Here is a 22,777-nt window from a genome sequence, read left to right as displayed (position 1 = left end):
GATGACGGTGATATGCATGTGGGCAGCATTTGGTTTACTGACGAAGCTTATTTTTACCTGGACGGCTTCGTCAATAAACAGAACTGGCGCATATGTGGAACCGAAAAGCCCCATGTTGCAGTCCCATCGTCCCTGCATCCTCAAAAAGTACTGGTCTGGGCCGCCATTTCTTCCAAAGGAATCATTGGCCCATTTTTCAGATCAGAAACGATTACTGCATCACATCTGGACATTCTTCGTGAATTTGTGGCTGTACAAACTGCCTTAGACGACACTGCGAACACCTCTTGGTTTATGCAAGATGGTGCCCGGCCACATCGCACGGCCGACGTCTTTAATTTCCTGAATGAATATTTCGATGATCGTGTGATTGCTTTGGGCTATCCGAAACATACAGAAGGCGGCGTGGATTGGGCTTCCTATTCGCCAGACATGAACCCCTGTGACTTCTTTCTGTGGGGACACTTGAAAGACCAGGTGTACCGCCAGAATCCAGAAACAATTGAACAGCTGAAGCAGTACATCTCATCTGCATGTGAAGCCATTCCGCCAGACAAGTTGTCAAAGGTTTCGGGTAATTTCATTCAGAGACTACGCCATATTATTGCTACGCATGGTGGATATGTGGAAAATATCGTACTATAGAGTTTCCCAAGCGCAGCGCCATCTGTTGTTGACAATTGTAACTACTGTAATTTCGAAAGTTTGTCTGCCTGAAAATGTAGTGTTGTCCCAAGCATATTGCAACAAACGGTGTATTTCTATCGCTGCTCGTTTAGTTTGTATTGCCGTTTCAAATATACCGGTCATTTTTGAAACACCCTGTAGGAGGAAGGCCTCACTAATGAAATGTAGAATGCACTCTCCCTAATTCCGTTATAGAACATATAGTTACTTGTAACCCTAAGAAATTCACATACGAAGATAGTAACGTTTCTCGAAAGAACAGATACCATTGCTGACCGTGCAGTTTCTCTAGAATAAGCGATAATTGATTGAAATCCTGAGCTGGCGACAGGTGTTGTTGATATACCTTGAAGGGGACAGCCGAAAATGTGTGCCCCGGGACCTCCTGCTTACGTGGCTGACGCTCTATCCCCCTGAGCCACCGAGGACACAGATGAATAGCGCGACTGCAGGGACTTATCCCTTGCACGCTTCCCGTGAGACCCACATTCCCAACTGTCCACAGTCTACATTCGTAATGTACCTAATAAATATTTTCCCATCCACTCATTACTCGCGCCCACTAAGGTGATGATTCCCGTAAGAGTTCAGGCAACCTGTACGCATTCGCACAGACGAAGGTCAATGGCCAGGTAGCCTTTAACTATAAATGAAGATTAGTAACTGTTCTCGAAAGAACAGATATCATTGATGACTGTGTAGCCTCTCTAGAATAAATGATAGTTAATTGAAACCCTCAGCTTGTAATGGTACTTAAATTACGTAACCACTACGTTACCTCACCTGAACCTCTCGATACCAGTAATATTCTACTGTATTTCTGTTAACTACTTAACATATTTCTGAGACAACATTCAGATTTGATTTCACTTTTGATACATCTATAACTTTATATTACAATGATATTATTCTTATGTGTATTCTTTCTTTTGTCAAAAATGATTCAAATGGCTCTGAGCACTATGGGACTCAACTGCTGTGGTCATTAGTCCCCTAGAACTTAGAACTACTTAAACCTAACTAACCTAAGGACATCACACACATCCATGCCCGAGGCAGGATTCGAACCTGCGACCGTAGCAGTCACGCGGTTCCGGACTGAGCGCCTAGAACCGCTAGACCACCGCGGCCGGCCTTTCCTTTTGTCACTATGATCTTTGACGTACTCGTAACTCTGATTTTTGGGCGCGTAAGCGATAGTTAGTTGTTAACTTGTTAGAGAGTCGGACCTTGAGAAAGTCATGTCGTGGACGTCATGTTGGAAAGACGAATATTGTCGTCAGCTTATAAAATGCGAACTTTAACAGTGACTGTGAGGAAGATGTTTTCAAGTATGTTCTGTATTGTGAAGTGATGATTTGTGTTTACGTGGTATTGCAATAAAAGCAATTAAAAGGAATTGTAACTTAAATTCGGAGTGCTGATTATTATTTTACATCATCATTGTGCTAACTTTGAAAGGTTTAATCTCCAAGAATGGTTTGAGAAGCGCATCTACAAAACTTTTGAATATAGCAGAATAAACCTAGGCCTCTTTGCATCCGAGCTTGGAACCATAACCACCTAGATTTTCAACGATTGAGCCATGATTTTACGACGAGACCTGCGTGGGAAACACAAAAAGATCAGTGCCTAGTTTTTTCATTATTACATGAAATGACTATTAACTGTGCTCTAATGACACCTGCCACATAATATGAATGTTGTTGCCCGATAATGCAGTATTTAGCAGCGTGAGCAACACCACAATCGTTATTAAAATTTTGACCTTTGTTGTGGTAGGGTTGTTAGAAGCTGCCGACAGGTAGCTACCTTCCGCAACTGGTGTCTGTTTTTGTTCCTTACATTACGTTGGCACAGTTGCTGCTGCAGCCACGCTTGAGATTCCATTGGAAAACGTTACGAGAGAGGCGTTGTGCATCACGGAGAGGTTTACGATCGAAATTTCGAGAAAGCATCTTCCGGGAAGAGTCGGACGACAAATATATCTCGCGTGATGACCACGACGGGAAAATTGGAGAAATTAGAGAAATTAGAGCCAATGCAGAGGCTTACCTATAACCACTCTTCCTTCGCGCCATTCGCGATATAGAAGTATACGAGTTGGTAAATGGACACTCTGTCAGGTTTCTGTTTGAATTCGTGAACAGCGGTGTTTGTAGCAGAGGTCACTGCTAAGCATTAAGACGAGTTGAACAACCCAACGATTTTCCCTATCTTCTTTCCGAGGCTGCTCCTATCTCGTCTACTTGATTCTCAGTTGAAACCGGTACGCCACCTGCCGCAGTGTGCGCACAAAGGGCCAAAGTTGCACACTGCCTACAGTGATGCTGATTCCCACACAACAGTGTACGTGTAACAACCTGTCTAACCATTCCATGGTAGAGGAACATACCAGTACCGTGTTGCACATAGCTGTTGACATCATTATCTTATGAAGCACTTAATAGATTTCTTTCTGTTTTTCCTTAGGCTCTTGAAGTGAAGGGGTCGCCGGGCAAACTGTACGCTCTTCAGTGTGACGTGGGGAAAGAAGAAAGCATCCTCTCAGCTTTCAAATGGATTAGGGAGAACCTCAAAGGAGTCGACATCCTGATCAACAGCGCCGGTGTTGATCACGAAACTGATTTCATATGTACGTATTTACTTACTTTACTTTACTTTACATGTGGCAAGGGCCTTATCGACCATACGCCTGCTCTATGAGCCTCTTCCACTTCTGCCTGTCCAATGCGCTGTTTTTCCAGTTGCTGCTGCTGTTCATCCTCATTGTATCCTCCCGAATGTTATCCTACCATCTCATTCTGGGTCTCCTCTTCTTCTCGTTCCTTCTATTGTTCTGCTGAATGCCATTCTAGGTAGTCTGTTCTCTGTCATTCTTGCTATATGGCCTGCCCAATTCAACCTTCTCCTCTTGAGCACTTCGACGATGTTACGGTGTTTGTACAGCTCTCTTAATTATTCATTTCTTCTTAGTCTCCATTCCATGTTATTTTCATTGTATACGGGTCCAAAAATTTTCCTTGGTACTTTTCTTTCGAATATTAACAGTTTTTCTTCATCTTTCTTTCTAAATATTGATGTTTCACATCCATATAACATCACAGGTATAATGGTCGATTGAAATAAGCGGATTCTGAAGTTACTGCTAACTGATCTTTTTGGCCGGCCGGTGTGGCCTTGCGATTCTAAGCGCTTAAGTCTGGAACCGCGTGACCGCTCCCGTCGCAGGTTCGAATCCTGCCTCGGGAATGGATGTGTGTGACGTCCTTAGGTAAGTTAGGTTTAAGTAGTTCTAAGTTCTAGGGGACTGATGACCACAGATGTTAAATCCCATAGTGCTCAAAGCCATTTGAACCATTTTTGAACTGATATTTTTCTTAGAATTTTGATGAAACTAAAAAGTGTCCTTTTTGCTGTTGATAAACGGGCATCTATTTCTATATCTGTTCTGTTATTACTAAAAATACTTCCTAGGTACCTGAAGTGGTCAACAGTCTTGAAATTGAATCAGTCTACAGTCAGAGGTGCATCTTTTCTGGTTTTCTTGCTTATGGGCAGGTATTCTGTCTTTTCTTCATTAATATGTAATCCAATTTTCTCAGCAATTTTGTAGTAATTTTGAATCAATCTGATTAATTCTGTTTTGGAACTACTTATTAGTGCTACATCATCTGCATAGGCAAGTCTTGTAATGTTCACATCCTATAGCTGGATCCCTTGTGGACTGGTTTTAGAAAATTCTCTGTCAGTCTTCTCTACGACAAGGTTAAACAAAACAGATGAAATGGCATCCCCTTGTCTCAGTCAAGTGTACACCTTAAAATCTTCAGTTTCTTCTACCGGTGTCTTTATGAGACGTAAAGTTTCATCGATACACATTTGAACTAATCTGATTAATTTTGATGGTATTTTAAATTCCTTCATTATATTTAGGAGTGTCTGTCGGTGTATGCTATCATAGGCCTTTTAAAAATCTACGAATAATATGTGGACATCTACATTGAACTCCCACGCCTTCTCAGTTACTTGTCTTAGGGTGAATAAGTGACCTAAAGCGGATCTGTTTCTGCGGAAACCGCCTTGGTAGTCCCCAATCAGTTCTTCTGTTACTGGTATCAGCCTGTTTAACAGGCAGCTTGAAAAGATTTTGTAGTTGACATACAGTAAGGCCATTCCTCTGTAGTTATCGCAAACTAGTGGATAATTCTTCTTAAATATGGGGCACATAATTGCATTTTTCCAATCTGCAGGACTGGTTTCCGTCTCCCAAACTGTTTCTATTAACTCCTGTATTTCTAATTCCAGTTGTGGGCCTCCATTCTTTAATAACTCAGCGTATATCTCGTCCTCGCCACAAGCCTTGTTATTCTTTAATTTCTTTATTGCTTGCTGTATTTCATTTACTGATGGGATAGTAATTGTATCAGCTGTATCAATTGTATCAGGTTCTTCCAATTTAAAGTAAGAGTGTGGGTCATTGCAGTATAGAAGTTGTGAAAAGTATGTCTTCCATCTGTTTTGTGTGTAACTTTTATTGGTCATTATTTTCCCATACTGATCCTTTATAAACTGTTCCCTTTTATTGAATGTACCAAAGGATTTTTTTATCTTTTGATACATCTGCCTTGTCCTGTGATGTTGGAAATCATGCTCTGCGTTTCTGATCATATTGTTATAGTATTCCCTTTTCTCTTGTCTTAGGGTTCTATGTACGTATCAGAGATTTCAAATTTTAATTCATTTGCGTTGAATTAATGTATATTTGACCAGAAATGTAAAGGAATGCATTATCAAACTTCCTGGCAGATTGAAATCGTGTGCTGGACCGACACTCAAACTCGAGGCCTTTGCCTTTTGTGGGCAAGTACGCTACCAGCTAAGCCACCGAAGTGCGACCAGCAACCTGCCACTCGTTGGGTAGCACAGTTGGAAGAGATCTTGCTCACACGAGGAAAAGGTCTGGATTTCGAGTCTTGGTCTGTCATACAGTTTTAATGCGCTAGGATGTTTCATATCAGCGCACACACCGCTGAAAATTCATTCTGAACGCATTATCACCTAGAGTAAAAATTTACTAATATTGCTTCATATCTGTACATTTTGATGACAACAAAAAAATACAACGAGACAAGTCAAGACAAGGAGACGAATCGAACCTGTGTCAGTACTGCGAACAGAATTAACGCCTACTGTTCCGGCATTCTGGCAACCTCAAGGTCTCTCGTCCGCACTCGTGTGGCAAATGGCTTCCTGAGCTGTTGTTCCACAGAAACACCATAAATGTTTAATACAAATTACACTATCCACAGATTGATTATGGTGTGTGAAAACAGTAGTGATTAAAGCATTCAGATATATAATATCGTTAATGATGCCTGCCGAAGCAAAAAAAAAAAAAAAAAAAAAAAAAAAAAAAAAAAAAAAAAAAAAAAAAAATGAAAATAGCACTTAAAAGTGTGTTATTGTGTTGATTGAAGTAGAGTTAATAATTGAAGCACATACAGTATTTTATCACGTTTTTTGAAAAGAGATACTAGCGTTGACGATTTTATAAAAACTTTTCCCATGTTCAAATCATGACCAGCTTTGGAAACCATTATGTAGGCCTATTCTCATGTCTTTATCTAAAACTGTTTTTTCGTCTTTACACATTCCATCAAGAACCAACATAAATCAGTGTTTTGGTAGCTGTATTCAGCTCCTAATATCGGCCTCCTCTATGCTTCGTTTAGTTCTATACTTCTTCTCACAAACCACTATCAAAGTTTTTCTATACAAAAATACACATTAATGTGACCAACTGTCAAAAGAGTGAATAACCACCTTCTATAGTGCAGACGTGCAGGAAGAGACTAAATGATGTTCTGGAAATGGAAATCACTGACAGGACGTGGAGTCATACCGGCTCCAGTGTAGTAACCACGTGCTCTAGGTTTCTCGGCAGAGGATCCTTGGCGCGGCCAACCCAATGTGGTCAAACACACTTTCTATTGGCCTTAAATGTGTGGAGTTTGGTGGCCAGTGGAGTATGGTAAACTCTACCTGGAGCTATTCGAGGCACGCACATACACTTGTGAGCTGTGTGACACGTTGAACTGTCCCATTGTGGAGATCGTGCCGAGGCGAAACAAACTCTATTTAGCGGTGGACATGGCATCTCCAAGGGTAGATACATGCTTGTGTTGAGCCACTTTGCTTCCCAGTATGACGAGATCACGTAGGTATGTCACTACAACATTATCCAGACAATAACACCCCGTGCTCCGGTCTGGATCCTTCCGGCGATTGTTGCAGGTGTTTGCTTTCAGACGTTTCGCTCCGTACTCGCAAAACGCCATTTCTCCGATGGAGCATCAAACTGATTCATGTCAAAAGGCCACCTGTCACCGTTCAGTGGAGGTACAGTTGCGGTACGGGCGTGGCAGTTCCAGCTTTCGTCCCATAAGCAGCAGTCAGAATCGGTGCATAAACCAGGCGCCTGTAGCAGAGGCCCACACGCAGCAACGTTCGCTGAACGGTCGTTGAGGTTCATCTAGACGCTCGGTTGGTCAACAGCTGGACGCCCGTTCGTTCCTACACGCCTCCGCAGCCGTCCTTTACCACTGCCGTCTATACATGAAACGTATTCTCAACTGTGAGTATGGACAACCATCAGCTGTGTAATGGAATGACGACAATGAAACGTTGTGCCAGACCGGGACTCGAACGTATTTTCCCGCTATCATGCATGTATTTCCAAAGGAACTTCGCATCGTAATTCGAAATAAAATAGGGGCTTCATTATCGTATTGTCATCTATGGCCTTGGTGCACAACTGTCGCCTCTGTGCAGGTTTTGGATAGCGCCATTTTGCCATACACGGTATAGTTTAACCATGACGGCTAACAAGCAGTTTACAGAGTTAATCCTTTGGGAAATTCTTATACGCTTGGCCCAGAAGCCAATGTTCAAATGGTTCAAATGGCTCTGAGCACTATGGGACTTAACATCTGAGGTCATCAGTTCCCTAGAACTTAGAACTACTTAAACCTAACTAATCTACTGACGTCACACACATCCATGCCCGAGGCAGGATTCGAACCTGCGACCGTAGCGGTCGCGCGGTTCCAGACTGAAGCGCCTAGAACCGCTCGGGCACATCGGCCGGCGAAGCCAATGTTCGTGTCCCTTTTGGACATCAGATGAATCACGCAATTTCCAAATTACGACTATGACTGTACTGTTCCCCGCTTCCCCTGACAGGCTTTATATAGGCATCTTCAACTTTTGTAGTCCTGTCTTATTCAGTTGCTTGTAATATTACGGTATATTGATAATTTTCACTTATGGACCGTCTGACAGCAACTGAATAAAACATAATTTTAGTGCCAATTACACTAAAACTGTGTTTTATTCAGTTGCCGTCAGACGGTCCATAAGTAAAAATTATCAATATACCTTTTATATAGGCTCTACTGCCACTTGTGCTACAGGTCGTCTGTGGGCGGTTACCTTGCTTACAGTGTCATTTATTTTATGAATTCGTCATAAAATAAAAATGTCGTAAGTTGTTCAAATGGTTCAAACGGCTCTGAGCACTATGCGACTTAACTTCTGAGGTCATCAGTCACTAGAACGTAGAACTAATTAAACCTAACCTAAGGGTATCACACACATCCATGCCCGAGGCAGGATTCGAACCTGCGACCGTAGTGGTCGCTCGGTTCCAGACTGTAGTGCCTAGAACCGCACGGCCACTCCGGCCGGCCGTAAGCTGTTAAATATCCTTTTCTAAAGCCTATTTATTCTTCAATAACGGTTATTCACCTATAGAGTCTCTTGTCTACAGCCGTAGTGTACAATATTTAGGGTGAATCAATTAGCATTTTCCCGTGTAGTTTTCTTGTATTACTTTTGATTTCTTCCAGTTTTGAGCATATTCTGTGCGTCCAGCATAGCTTAAAAATATGAAGTAATCTTACCCCATAATTAACTCTGCATTAACTCCATCTGTAACAATTTATTTCTCCTTTATACAAGATATATCTACCTTAAATTCTCTTTCATTAATAGAATTGAGCCTTTTTAATTCCCCATATAAATGCATTTTTCCTTCAATCACTTGTGCGTTTTCATCATACCATAAAGAAACACACTGATAAGTCAAAATATTATTGGCCTCTGGCCACAGATAGATTGAACGCAGCCCCGTGACGATGCGGGGATGAAAGAAAGTATAAAGAGTTGTCCATTGATAGCGACCGGGCCAAATATCTCACTAAATAAGCATCAAACGAAAAAACTACAAAGAACGGAACTCGTTTAGCTTGAAGAGGCAAACCAGATGGCACTATGGTTGCCCCGCTAGATGGTGCTAGATCTATCACAAAGCGAAAAAAGTCGTCCAACTAAAACATTCATATTTCTTTACGTAATACACGAAATGTAATAAAAATAGGGGCTCCTATTAAAAAAAAAGGCAGTTGATATCGGTCTGGCTCATGGCAGCGCCATCTAGCGGGCCAACCATAGCGCCATCTCGTTTCCCCTTTCAAGGTAGCCAAGTTTCGTTGTTTTTAGTTTTTTTTTATTAGATGCTTATTTCGTGAGATATTTGGCCCGGTCACGATCAATGGACCACCCTGTATAAGCGGAGTAGCGGCGATTGCAGAATCGTTCTAGCGACGAGACTGGCTGCAATTGTAGAACCCCACAGGCACAATCGACTGGCACGCTCGCTCCGAACATAACAGGCAGCGATCTGCGGACGATCTGAGAACAGTGTACAGTGCTGGTCTGGAACAAGTGTTTCGTAGTACACCGTTCATGCCACATTACTGTGCATGAGGCTTCACAGCAGACACCTCACACATGTTCCCATTTACTTAAAGGCACTGTCATTTAGGATCACAGTGGGCATGGGGCCACGAGACTAGGCCGTGGATCTTTGGAAACGTGTCGTTTGGCCAGACGATTCACATTTTTTGTTACATCAGATCGATGATCGTCTCCAGATGCGTCGTCATCTGGGTGTACATCTACTCAAAACAAGTATCTCATCTCACCAGGGGCACAGGCCATTTGGGAGAGCAATGTATGATATTCAATTGGCCTTTTATGGGACCTGTGAAGGTAATCTAAGACTCAATGGCAGCTGGACAAGGTGAACAGTATTGTGTATCCTATGCATCCGTCCATGCTTGATGTCATCTTTTACGACGATGCCATCTTCCAGCAGGATAACAGTCCACATCGTAAGACCAGAATCATGCTACAGTCCCACAATAAGATTTTCACTCTGCAGCGGAATGTGCGCTGATATGAAACTTCCTGGCAGATTAAAACTGTGTGCGGGACTTAGACTCGGATTCGAGACCTTTGCCTTTCACGGGCAAGTGCTCTACAATCTGAGCTACCCAAGCACGACTTACGAGCCGTCCTCACAGCTTTAATTCCGCCAGTACCTCGTCTCCTACTTTCCAAACTTCACAGAAGCTCTCCTGCGAACCTTCTGTGAAGTGTGGAAGGTAGAAGACGAGGTACTAGTAGAACTGAAGCTGAGGGGACGGGTCGTGAGTCGTGCTTGGGTACCTCAGATGGCAGAGGGCTTGTCCGCGAAAGGCAAAGTCCCGAGTTCGAGACTCGGTCCAGCACAGAGTTTTAAACTGCCAGGAAGTTTCAGGCTACAGTGGTTCGAGGAGCATAGGAATCAACTCACGTTGATGTCTTGGTCACCAAATTATGCTGATCTAAGCCCACTTTGGGACACTCTGCGGTGCAAGCTGCCGGCCAAGAAACCAATGGCCTGTAATTTAAGTGGTCTATGCTACGTTCTTCCAGGGACTTATCGAGGACTTGCAGAATGCATCATATGTGGAACAGCTGCGATATTGTGTGCAAGACGTGGACCGACATGATACTAAGTCGATCGTCATAACATTTTGATTCATCTGTGTATAACATGTGAGCCAGTAGGCCGGCGATGGTGGCCGAGCGGTTCTAGGCGCTACAGTCTGGAACCACACGACCGCTACGACCGCAGGTTCGAATCCTGCCTCAGGCATGGATGTGTGTGATGTCCTTAGGTTAGTTAGGTTTAAGCAATTCTAAGTTCTTGGGGACTGATGACCTTAGCAGTTAAGTCCCATAGTGCTCAGAGCCATTTGAACCATTTTTTTGAGCCAGAAGTCATCTGTGGTATTGCTTTACTGGAGTGTTTCCCTTTTCTGCTTCTCTAGTGTATTAAGAGCTGCTGTTTGGCATCCATTTTCTATGTTATTAATACCACCAAGCGCCCTTATGGACTCTTTTAAGGCGAGAGACTGAGCAGAAAATAAACTTACGAGCAATTCGTTTGTTTCACCTTACTTAATAGGTTGGCCACACAAGCCGCAGTCGGTCTTTGGCCTCGTCGGTCAGGCGCCTCCATCTTCCCCATTCCATGTATTGTTCTGCAGGTAGTCTCATCATACTCATGTCCCCTCTGATTCCGTCAGTCCACCTCAGCCGCGGTCTTTCCCACGGTCTGCTGTCTCTGCTATCCTCTTCCACCACCTGCCTTGTTATCTGGCTGTCTTAATGCATTACGTGCCAGTAACACTTCAGTCTCCACTCTGAAACCACGATTTGTGCAGCCCCTGCATTCGCGATTTTTCCTTATCCTGCTGTCGTCTCCATCTTTCACTGGTACAGAAATCTGTCTCGGAATAGTGTTTTTAAACATCAAGAGTTTTATTTCTATCTTTTATGCCGGAGTCCATTTCTCTGTTCCGTATAAGAAAACAGGTTGTATTACCGTTCTGTGGATCCGAATCTTCGTGGACTTGACGGAAGCCTTGGCTCCCAAGTGCAAACCTTGACCTGTTTCCTGCTTGAATTCTCGTCGTTATTTCCTGGTCTGTCTTATTCATTTTCCTGAGTAGTGCCGCAAGATATTTCAGTTCTCTACAGAGACATTACTTACACATCTAAAGGTCTGTCATCGTTCTCACTGCTCACTGCGAGGTATATGGTCTTATCCATATTCATCTTAAAACCTAGTCTCATTGCCTCTGCAATTAACATTCTTGTCACCTGAACCAGATCGTGTTCATTCTGTGCAATTAAAACTACATCTTCATAGGCCAGGGTGTTGACCCTTCTGCCCAGGAGGGAGGGGTGGGTAGGGGGGGGGGGAGGGAGGGAGGGAGAAGTAAGCTCCCTGTCGCATTCCAGTTCTCACCTTCAGTGTCTCTGACATCTTTCCATTCACTTTCATCGTACTTGTTCTTACTTGTATAAATGCTTTTGTAAGTTTTTTTAGGTTTCTAGGAACCATAGCCCTTCCCAGTTCTTGCCAAACAATGAAGTGATAAAAGTCTTGGGGTACTTTCTAATATCATGTCGGACCACATTTTGCTCATCGTACAGAGGCAACTCGACATGACATGGACTCACAAGTTGGAAGTCCCCTGCAGAAATATTGAGTCATGCTCCCTCTATACCCATCCATAATCGCGGAAGTGTTTCCGATGCAGGATTTTGTGTACGAACTGTCCTGTCGATTATGTCCCATAAATACAAGATGGGATTCATGTCGGGCGATCTGGGTGGCCAGATTATTCGCTCGAAATGTCCAGGATGTTCTTGAAACCAGTCGCAAACAGCTGTGGTCTGGTGACGTGATAGCTCAATACTGTTTGGAAAATGAAGTCCATGGATGGCTGCAAATGGTCTGCAAGAAGACGAACATAAAAAAAATGGGACTTAACATCTGAGGTCATCAGTCCCCTAGAACTTAGAACTACTTAGACCTAACTAATTTAAGGACATTACACACATCCATGCCCAAGGCAGGATTCGAACCTGCGACCGTAGCGGTCCCGCGGTTTCAGACTGAAGCGCCTAGAACCGCACGGCCACAGCGGCCGGCCGAACATAACAATTTCCAATTAATAATCGTTACAGTTGGACCAGAGGACCAAGTCTGTTCCATGTAAATACAGTCCACACCTTTGGGAAGCTATGGAAGATTTTTGGTATAGTACTGTCATCTGATTGCAGGATGAATTTCGAGCTATCATGAAGACTTGGTAGCAATTAGTTTTTCATGTAGGAGGCGACCACGGTATCATCTGAGAGTGGTACCGACTTCAGATTGTCACCAAACCTTTCTCCGTGTATTTTGGCGGCTACGGGAAGAATTAATTCCTCAGCCATAATGCGCGGTGATTTGATTTTTTCAAGTAAGTATGCTACATCTTGAATGTTCGTAGGGCCTACTTGAGGAATCAGGCGTTTCCTTTTAGTTTTCGCTCTCGGTGCTAAAAAAATTCAGTGAATTTACTTACATGTTCTGGATATTTTGTCTCAGTGGTCTCCCTATTTTGTACTCATGAAGCCATCATTGGCTGAAATCAAGAACTCATTGTGGCCTCCCTCGTTATTCAAAAGAATGCCGGTAAAGCCAAATGCCAGATAACTACTGTTTACGCACTCTGGTGTTGCGTTTAGAACTCACGTTGCTGATAAGAACAGAGGAAGACACGCAAGAAAAATCTACTTTGATTTAACTCGAATCATTTGCTTATTAGAAATGCGTATATTCGGAGGAGAACACCACACGATGAAACACTACCGTGGGCTCCCTTGTTACCACTGCGATTCTGCCACTCATCGATTGGAATGACGAATCTACTATTGCTTTATTTCAAATCCGGTTAACTACTTCCACTGTAAATGCACTCGAATTCATCTTCTAGCGCACTTAGGCCCACTACCTTTCAACTGACTTCGGGAGCCTGGCTGAAATCGAGTGTACAACCACAACGGTTGTGGTTAGCAATCTGTTATTGTAATCAGCATGCCAAGGAAGTGGCGGTCACATTGTCAACAGCCTTAGTGTCATTAATTGTAGTTTAATGATTGGTAAGTAGCTAATCCTGAGGGGTTCTCATCTTTCCTACTGACAGGACCTACTGGTCAGTACTTGAGAGATAAGACCGCATATTAACGGTGGAGGAGCAGCCTCACTTGGTTCATGGGAATGAGAAACAGACGCTAGCTATTACCAACTTGCACAGTGCCTTGTTGACAACTTGGGTCCATGGCGTCTTGGGGTTTGGGCCACAGTCGTACTTTACCATTAGCTGTTACCATCTGTAATCGGGACGCATATAACCAGCCAACTGTTTTCCTATCGTCTAGCTGAGCCTTCCTCGAAGTTGGTAGCACATGTCACTGGGGGAAGGTAAGGTGGGGGGGGGGGGGGGGAGGCGCAGAATAATAGAGAAAGGCGCCGGCTTCAGTTGGAATATTTGCATTTTATATTGTGCAGTAAAAAGATTTCCGGTGAACGAATGCTGCTAGCCAGAGGATTATTTAAGAAGATGCAAATAAAGGTAACAACAGGTTTTACAAAAAAATGTATATTTGATATTGAGAAACACGTTCTTGAATGTAACGCAAGAAACTGTGAATCATAACTGTGGAAAGACAAGTGCAGTGAAAACACTGTCTAGTGCTTTGTGAAAGAGTTTTTGAGAAATGAGTACAGAAAGTGGAATGTATCACAGCACATTAGAGGGTTCGGCATTTTGCCTCGAGTTGTGATTGTGCAGGAACACTGAAGATGTATCAGCATGGAAAGGAGTTCTTTGACAGCTAGATGTATTTTCATTTGTTGGGATGAGCACAGCTAAATTAGGGACCTATGATGTTGTAGCTACATTTAGTAGTAGGTGCAGTGATGAACTGAGAATACTTGCCAAACTAGAAGTGAGTTTGGGGAGCTGTACGGCGAAACAACTTCATCAGACGGATACACAAGGTGTAAAGAAAGCTGCGGCTTCATTTAAAAAAAAAAGGAAAAAAAGAAGAAAAAGTCTAGTGTAATGAAGAGAAGGTAGTTACTCCATAACAGGGGAGTTAACGATGACTCACAATATGGTCATTGTTGCTTCTGTTTCACACTGTGTAACAATAAAGATAAAAATCTCGTATGCAATTTTAAAATGTGTCTTTCTGAGTTTTTCAACCTGTTGCTTTGAAAACATTCGAAAAGCCATGGATCAGCAATTGCGATTATAAGTTTATTTGGTTTAACCCCTAACTCACAAGGCGAGGTCACTCAGATCGCGTGAGATTTTTTAACTCGTTCTCTAAGGTCATTTCTGTCAGAATGCTTATACACCCTCCCTACCCTCTTGAAATCGTTAACCCTACAATGTTTCTCCGTTAGTTGCATCATCGCTACCTGTATTTGTTGTTGACACCTATTGCTCAGACGTGTCGACTTCTCCTAGACCGCGACTCGTGAACTTCTCCCCTGTTTTCTTCGACATAGTACAAAATGTGTTCGCAGGAATGTGTAAACTTTAACGATCCTAAATGTAATGAATTTATTTTTCGGTGGATGGAGGAAGATGTCAGGGACGTAGATGAAGAAATAGGCGAGAAAGACGACCATTTTTCAAAAGGCACTGATCATAGTTCTACTAGCGGAGAACCATTCAAAGGAAGAACTTCAGGAGAAATGTGATGTTGACCTTTCCATTTCTCCAATAAAACACATAACATGTAAGTTAGAATAAAATATGTCCTGAGTGACGATAAAGAAAAACGTAGATCCCAGTAGTGAATGTCAATTTTGTAGACTTTCTTTTTGTATCTACAGAGCGTAATTATCATGTGAAAGTTTAAACTCTGGAATTTAGTTTTATGTGAAAATTTGCTTTATGCAGAGACATAATTTTTTAGAATGTAAAATTCACTTCTCTAACTGTTCGTTTATGAGTACTAGTTTAAAAAAAATGCAAAAAGCTAAGTGGTTTTGTGAGACAACATTTAAAATTCTGAAGGAGCTTTTTAGTATTATTAAATTAGAATGAGCATTTAAACAACACTTAAATAATTGTAAAAATGGATATTATTTGACTTAAATTAACAATTTCAGATGAATTACATCTTAGATTTCGATTTAAACGTAGGAACCCCAGAGCCACCACCTTGTGACATACGTTAAGAAAAGCCACGTAGTGAGTTAAAGGTTAATTTTATTACCTTTACATTGTTTAAAAGTCTATCAACAGTACTGATATTGAGTAAAAACTGTGGGAGCATTCGTATTAACGAAAACGTCTTTGTTGTTCAAAGCTACAAAAGGAAACTACAGTTAATGTAAGGTAGAAATTGCATATCTCTGTTCTAAACAGCCTTTCAGGTAACGAGTATTGATCACTGTAACTTCAACGCGAGCACAACACGTAGCAGGTCTCCTTTTAACTTATTTTCCTGATAGGTTTCTTTTTAACCATAAATCCCCATATTATCATCTGTGAAAGGTGAAATGTATTTTCCGGTATGGTTCCTTTGAAAGGGCACGGCCGATTACCTACCCCATCCTTTCCTAACCGGAGCTTGCGCTCCTCTCTAATGACCTCGTTGTCGACGGGACGTTAAAAAACACTAACCTAACCTAACCTGAAATGTATTTTTATTACCTGTCTCTTTCTCTGAAACTGCTGCGTCAAAATTGCGCTTTAAGTAGTAGTAGTAGTAGTAGTTGTTGTTGTTGTTGTGGTCTTCAGTCCTGAGACTGGTTTGATGCAGCTCTCCATGCTACTCTATCCTGTGCAAGCTTCTTCATCTCCCAGTACCCACTGCAACCTACATCCTTCTGAATCTCTTGGTCTCCCTCTACGATTTTTACCCTCCACGCTGCCCTCCAATACTAAATTGGTGATCCCTTAATGCCTCAGAACATGTCCTACCAGCTGATCCCTTCTTCTGGTCAAGTTGTGCCACAAACTTCTCTTCTCCCCAATCCTATTCAATACTTCCTCATTAGTTACGTGATCTACCCATTTAATCTTCAGCAATCTTCTGTAGCACCACATTTCGAAAGCTTCTATTCTCTTCTTGTCCAAACTATTTATCGTCCATGTTTCACTTCCATACATGGCTGCACTCCATACAAATACTTTCAGAAACGACTTCCTGACACTTAAATCTATACTCGATGTTAACAAATTTCTCTTCTTCAAAAACGCTTTACTTGCCATTGTCAGTCTACATTTTATATCCTCTCTACTTCGACCATCATCAGTTATTTTGCTCCCCAAATAGCAAAACTCCTTTACTACTGTAAGTGTCTCATTTCCTTATCTAATTCCCTCAGCATCACGTAATTCGACTACATTCCATTATCCTCGTTTTGGTTTTGTTGTTGTTCATCTTATACCTTCCTTTCAAGACACTGTCCATTCCGTTCAACTGCTCTTCCAAGTCCTTTGCTGTCTCTGACAGGATTACAATGTCATCGGCAAACGTCAAAGTTTTTATTTCTTCTCCATGGATTTTAATACCTATTCCGAATTTTTCCTTTGTTTCCTTCACTGCTTGCTCAATATACAGATTGAATAACATCGGGGAGAGGCTGCAACCCTTCTCAACCACTACTTCCCTTTCGTGTCCCTCGACTCTTATAACTGCCATCTGGTTTCTGTACAAATTGTAAATAGCCTTTCGCTCCCTGTATTTTAACCCTGCCACCCTTAGAATTTGAAAGAGAGTATTCCAGTCAACATTGTCAAAAACTTTCTCTAAGTCTACAAATGCTAGAAACGTAGGTTTGGCTTTCCGTAATCTTTCTTCTAAGATAAGTCGTAAGGTCAGTATTGCCTCACATGTTCCAGTATTTCTACGGAATCCAAACTGATCTTCCCCGAGGTCGGCTTCTACTAGTTCTTCCATTCGTCTGTAAAGATTTCGTGTTAGTATTTTGGAGCTGTGGCTTATTAAACCGATTGTTCGGTAATTTTCACATCTGTCAACACCTGCTTTCTTTGGGATTAGAATTATTATATTCTTCTTGAAGTCTGAGGGTATTTCGCCTGTTTCATACATCTTGCTCACCAGATGGTAGAGTTTTGTCAGTACTGGCTCTCCCAAGGCTGTCAGTAGTTCTAATGGAATGTTGTCTACTCCGGGGGCCTTGTTTCGACTCAGGTCTTTCAGTGCTCTGTCAAACTCTTCACGCAGTATCGTATCTCCCATTTCATCTTCGTCTACATCCTCTTCCATTTCCAAAATACTGTCCTCAAGTACATCACCCTTTATAGACCCTCTATATACTCCTTCGACCTTTCTGCTTTCCCTTCTTTGCTCAGAACTGGGTTTCCATCTGAGCTCTTGATGTGCATACATGTGGTTATCTTATCTCCAAAGGTCTCTTTAATTTTCCTGTAGGCAGTATCTATTTTACCCCTAGTGAGATAAGCCTCTACAGCCTTATACTTGTCCTCTAGCCATCCCTGCTTAGCCATTTTGCATTTCCTGTCGATCTCATTTTTGATACGCTTGTATTCCTTTTTGCATGCTTCATTTATTGTATTTTTATTTTTTCTCCTTTCATCAATTAAATTCAATATTTCTTCTGTTATCCAAGGAATTCTACTAGCTCTCGTCTTTTTACCTACTTGATCCTCTGCTGCCTTCACTACTTCATCCCTCAAAGCTACCCATTCTTCTTCTACTGTATTTCTTTCCCCCATTCCTGTCAATTGTTCCCTTATGCTCTCCCTGAAACTATGTACAACCTCTGGTTTAGCCAGTTTATCCAGGTCCCATCTCCTTAAATTCCCAAATTTTTGCAGTTTCTTCAGTTTTAATCTACAGGTCATAACCAATAGATTATGGTCAGAGTCCACATCTGCCCCTGGGAATGTCTTACAATTTAAAACCTGGTTCCTAAATCTCTGTCTTACCATTATATAATCTATCTGATACCTTTCAGTATCAACAGGGTTTTTCGATGTATACAACGCTTTAAGTTATCTGATTATATTTAGAAAATTAACCGATGCTCAACTTTGTTACAGCCGGTAAAACAGAACATTGGAGACAGATGATGGAGGTGAACGAGCTTGGGCTGGCCATCTGCAGCAGGGAGGCGGTCCAGGACATGATGAGGAGGGGCGTCGACGACGGCTTCATCATCCACATCAGCAGGTAGGGGCCAGCGCTTATATGATGAGGCTCGTAACACACACACACACACACACACACACACACACACACACACACACACACACACACGTGTACAAATAGTTCCGTAAGTAGATACTGCAGTAGTGACTGCAGTGGAATTAACTCTAATAGTGACACATCTGTCACTCCATCAGTCCTTTACGTCATTCTTGACATTTAGAAATATACTATTTCTCTTCTTTACGTTTCCCAAAATTATTGGTAGTCACAAATCAAATGTTTACTGACGTAAAGAGTTCGCAGTTTCGGTAACGATTATGAACGTTGCTACACTCTTTGTAGTCAGATGACTTTCGAATACGTGGCATTATACATTCGGACATAGTGTATGGTTGTCAATTATATGGTATGATATTTCATACAAGAAAAACTTTCTGTTTTAGACTTAGCTCTATTTATTGATGCCAAATTTAATTGCTTTCAATTTCACTCCCAAGTGGTTAGAATTTCAGGCTTCTTACTCAAATGCAAGAACTGTTCTAAAACTTCAAAATATGTCGTCTCTTAATAATGAGCATGAAGAAAATTTATTAACGTGTCAACAGGGAGTCCGAACACTCCTTAACCACACTCATCGAGACACCCAAACTGTTGTTGATTTAGAACGAGAATTACATCCTTGTCAAGTGCTTGAAATGCACAACATGTAAGTCTAACAAATATATATACAGTTGACTGCAAAAACAGAAACAAAACATGGGAACATGCTTCTTAGTTTTTAAAACGTATCCATTTGCAAAAAGCGATGTTTCTCCTTTTCTATCCTTGAAGTAAAGATATTTTGACACCTATGCGTTATCTTGATTTTTTTCTGTAAAATGTTATTAAACGCTGTTATTCGGTCTTCTCTGACAGAGCTAAAAACTACAGTAGGGGAAATTTTTATCTCACAAAGAGACTGCACAGCTCATCCTGATTGTATGGGTTTTATGGCTTTACACTTTGTCATCTCCAAAGCAATCGGAGGAATATCTTTCACTGAAGAGTAATTATTTTTGTATATTTTTTCCGAGGCTAACGGTAGTAGATGTGTCGTTCTAATGCTGCACGTCACACACCAAGGATGCGCAGTACATTGGAAGACATAAATACATTACGTGGCAGAACGTATGCAGAAGCCCGCTAATTAGTTTTAAATAGTGTTAGTCAATCTAATTAATACCAACTTTTAAATCTTTTTGAATATTGCTGTTGATTAGTGTCTGAGCTGTCTCGGTGGTCGTGGGAATTTTCCATTCTGTAGTGGAAACTCTAGTGACAGCATGTGTTCTCCATTCTTTTGGAACCAGGAAAGATACCTGACATCAGGAATTTTATTCCGTAATTCTCTTAAACGCCTGCCGAATAATGCTAACACTAATAAAAAAGGTCTCAAAATATCTACTAGCAAGAGTATGATTCTGAACATTAACTTTTGTTCCATGGGTATAGAATGTTACAGTCAACGATTAACGCTTTAAAAATATTAATTGATGAAATTAATAACGCAGTTTAAACATAATGCGTCAGCATCTTCAACAAAACTTACAAACAGTGTGACTTGCAATATTAAACCATGGTTGCTAAAAATTTACCCCTGAACAGTGTTTTACGACGTTTCTCGACAATGCTGAGTTCGTATGGGAACGCTACGTACGAGAGCTGCAGAGAGAATAAAGAGGAAGTGTTCGTAACTATTTTGTCAATAACCAGCTTATCGCCCGCTGTTTCGCTCGCGTATACTGTATGGTCTGCACATATGGTTTTTGTTTTCTTTTATCGCGGTTTCATTTTGCTGACAGTCTGCAAAACGTTCGACGCTTTTCACACTAATTAAGGTCATAGAAGCATGGTCTTTCCCGAATGTACTTTCGACCAAAAAACGAATCTGGCAGCTGAAGCCCTAGGTTTTGTTGATCATGATTTTTACGTTATTGCGTTCATATTTCAATAGAAACATTCATCCTCTAACACATATTTCTTTATATCTAACCAAGAAGTGAAATACGTGTTTTCATAGAATAAGCTTTAAAAAATTTTTAATGTGACGAAATAGTTTCTTAAAAATTTTCGTCTCCTGTCACACACTGAGAGGTCGTATTTGCAAAAGTGGTGACATATTTTTTTATTTGTAACACAGAACCCAAATACAATTCTTCATAGGTTTAGCTAAAAAATGCTTTCAAATTGGAATATTTTCGTAAGACATTCCATTTCCTGTTTCACCCTCTTAGGGACTGAATTTCTAAAGAAACACATATGTTTTTGTTTGTAACGGAGAGGTAAAACTCCAATTTTCTTAGAAGTAGCTTTAAAAATACTTTAGTACTTCTTTAATAATGATTTATTTTCAAAAAGTACTTCGAACCACTAGTCACTCCCATAGGGGCTAACTACCCAAAAATGCTTAAGCACATATTTCTTTTTTCTGACAGAGAAACCAAATAGCAATTTTAGTAAGTCTAACTTCAAAATTTCCTTAATTTTCAATGAAACCTTTCATCGTCTGTTTCACCCCCTTCTTAAACGAAGCCTTCAGTACAAGTTTAACACCGTCTGCAAAATTCAAGTTTCTATTCTTAGTGGTTTGGGCTGGGTGATGATGAGTCACTGAGTCAGTAAGACAATGAGTCAGGACATTGCCTTTTATGTATTGTAGAGGTGTAGTCTGTCCAAATGACACATGTAGTGGGAATGCCGTTTCCATTGTTCAGAGTTGCTCCCCTCGAATCTTCCTTGTGGAACGATTAATGCCCAATGCCGTATCGCCCTGTGTTAAATGTGTAGATGTCGGAGGCGCAAGATGTGGGCTGTACAGTGAGTGGGGTGGGGGTGGGGGGGGGGGGGGGGGTTGCAAAGTAGTACGTTTCCTTTACGCCAGATTGTTCTGCCGCACTCATATGCATTCGTGTAGTATATAGACGAATCTGCATCAGTGCATGCGCCCTTTCATTCTGATGGTGCCTCTAAGCTTCTTAAGTGTCTCAGTATGTCACTGACTGGCGGCGATATAGCGGATTCCACGATATCTCCGAGAATGACGACGATTACGTTAGGAAAGCTAGTTATCAGAAATTTGTGTGCTGATCGCTAGAACAACATTTCAAGTCGAGTAGATCTGTTGTCTTTTTCTGGATTTATTCTTAGTTTCCAGGAAATAAAAATATGCTGTTTGACAGTTGCTAAGGGACAACTGACAGCTGCTACGGAACAACCGACCAATGATAGCAAGAAATGTAGAAGTGTTAATTCCAGCGGAGACTGTGTACTAACGCTCTGAATGCATTACAAAGTTCATGCAGTACGGTGTGTGGTGAAGGTTTTTGTGGAACCGATTAGTGCGACATTCCGTGGTACGGCAATACATCTGAATGACATCATCTGAGTGCTTATGATCGTGAACGAACAGTTGGAGGGCTTCAGGCCGGTCAAAGTTTCGCTACTGTAGACGCAGTAATAGGTAACTTCCTGACAGATTAAAACTGTGTGCCGGGCCGAGACTCGAACTCGGGACCTTGCCTATCGCGGGCAAGTGATCTACCAACTGAGCTACCCAAGCACGACTCACGCCCCATCCTCACAGCTTTACTTCTGCCAGTACCTCGTCTCCTACTCTCCAAACTCTACAGAATCTCTCCTGCGAACCTTGCAGGTACCGAGTTCGAGTCTCGGCCCGGCACACAGTTTTAATCTGCCAGGAAGTTTCATATCAGCGCACACTCCGCTGCAGAGTGAAAATCTCATTCTGGAAACATCCCCCAGGCTGTGGCTAAGCCATGTCTCCGCAATATCCTTTCTTTCAGGAGTGCTAGTTCTACATTGTTCGCAGGAGAGCTTTTGTAAAGTTTGGAAGGTAGGAGACGAGGTACTGGCAGAAGTAAAGCTGTGAGGATGGGGCGTGAGTCGTGCTTGGGTAGCTCAGTTGGTAGAGCAATTGTCCGCGAAAGGCAAGGTCCCGAGTTCGAGTCTCGGCCCGGCACACAGTTTTAATCTGCCAGGAAGTTTCATATCAGCGGACACTCCGCTGCAGAGTGAAAATCTCATTCTGGAAACAGTAATAGGTGTTTCCAAATGTGTCACCTCGCGGTTAAACAACTGGCCA

At 41.8% G+C, this 22,777-nt stretch overlaps 1 protein-coding gene across 1 annotated transcript in view; it reads left to right on the top strand.

The window, feature by feature from the left end:
• Positions 1-22,777, top strand: part of LOC126336109 (dehydrogenase/reductase SDR family member 11-like) — a 43,232-nt gene that overhangs the window by 4,880 nt on the left and 15,575 nt on the right. The window contains exons 2-3 of the mRNA XM_049999588.1: positions 3,160-3,322; positions 18,528-18,657. Coding sequence (XP_049855545.1) covers positions 3,160-3,322; positions 18,528-18,657 — 293 coding nt within the window. The remainder of the gene's footprint in view (positions 1-3,159; positions 3,323-18,527; positions 18,658-22,777) is intronic.

Source organism: Schistocerca gregaria, chromosome 2 (genome assembly GCF_023897955.1).
Source record: "Schistocerca gregaria isolate iqSchGreg1 chromosome 2, iqSchGreg1.2, whole genome shotgun sequence".
NCBI lineage: Eukaryota > Metazoa > Arthropoda > Insecta > Orthoptera > Acrididae > Schistocerca > Schistocerca gregaria.
Note: the sequence above shows the minus strand (reverse complement) of the source record. Positions and strands in the feature narration are given on the sequence as shown.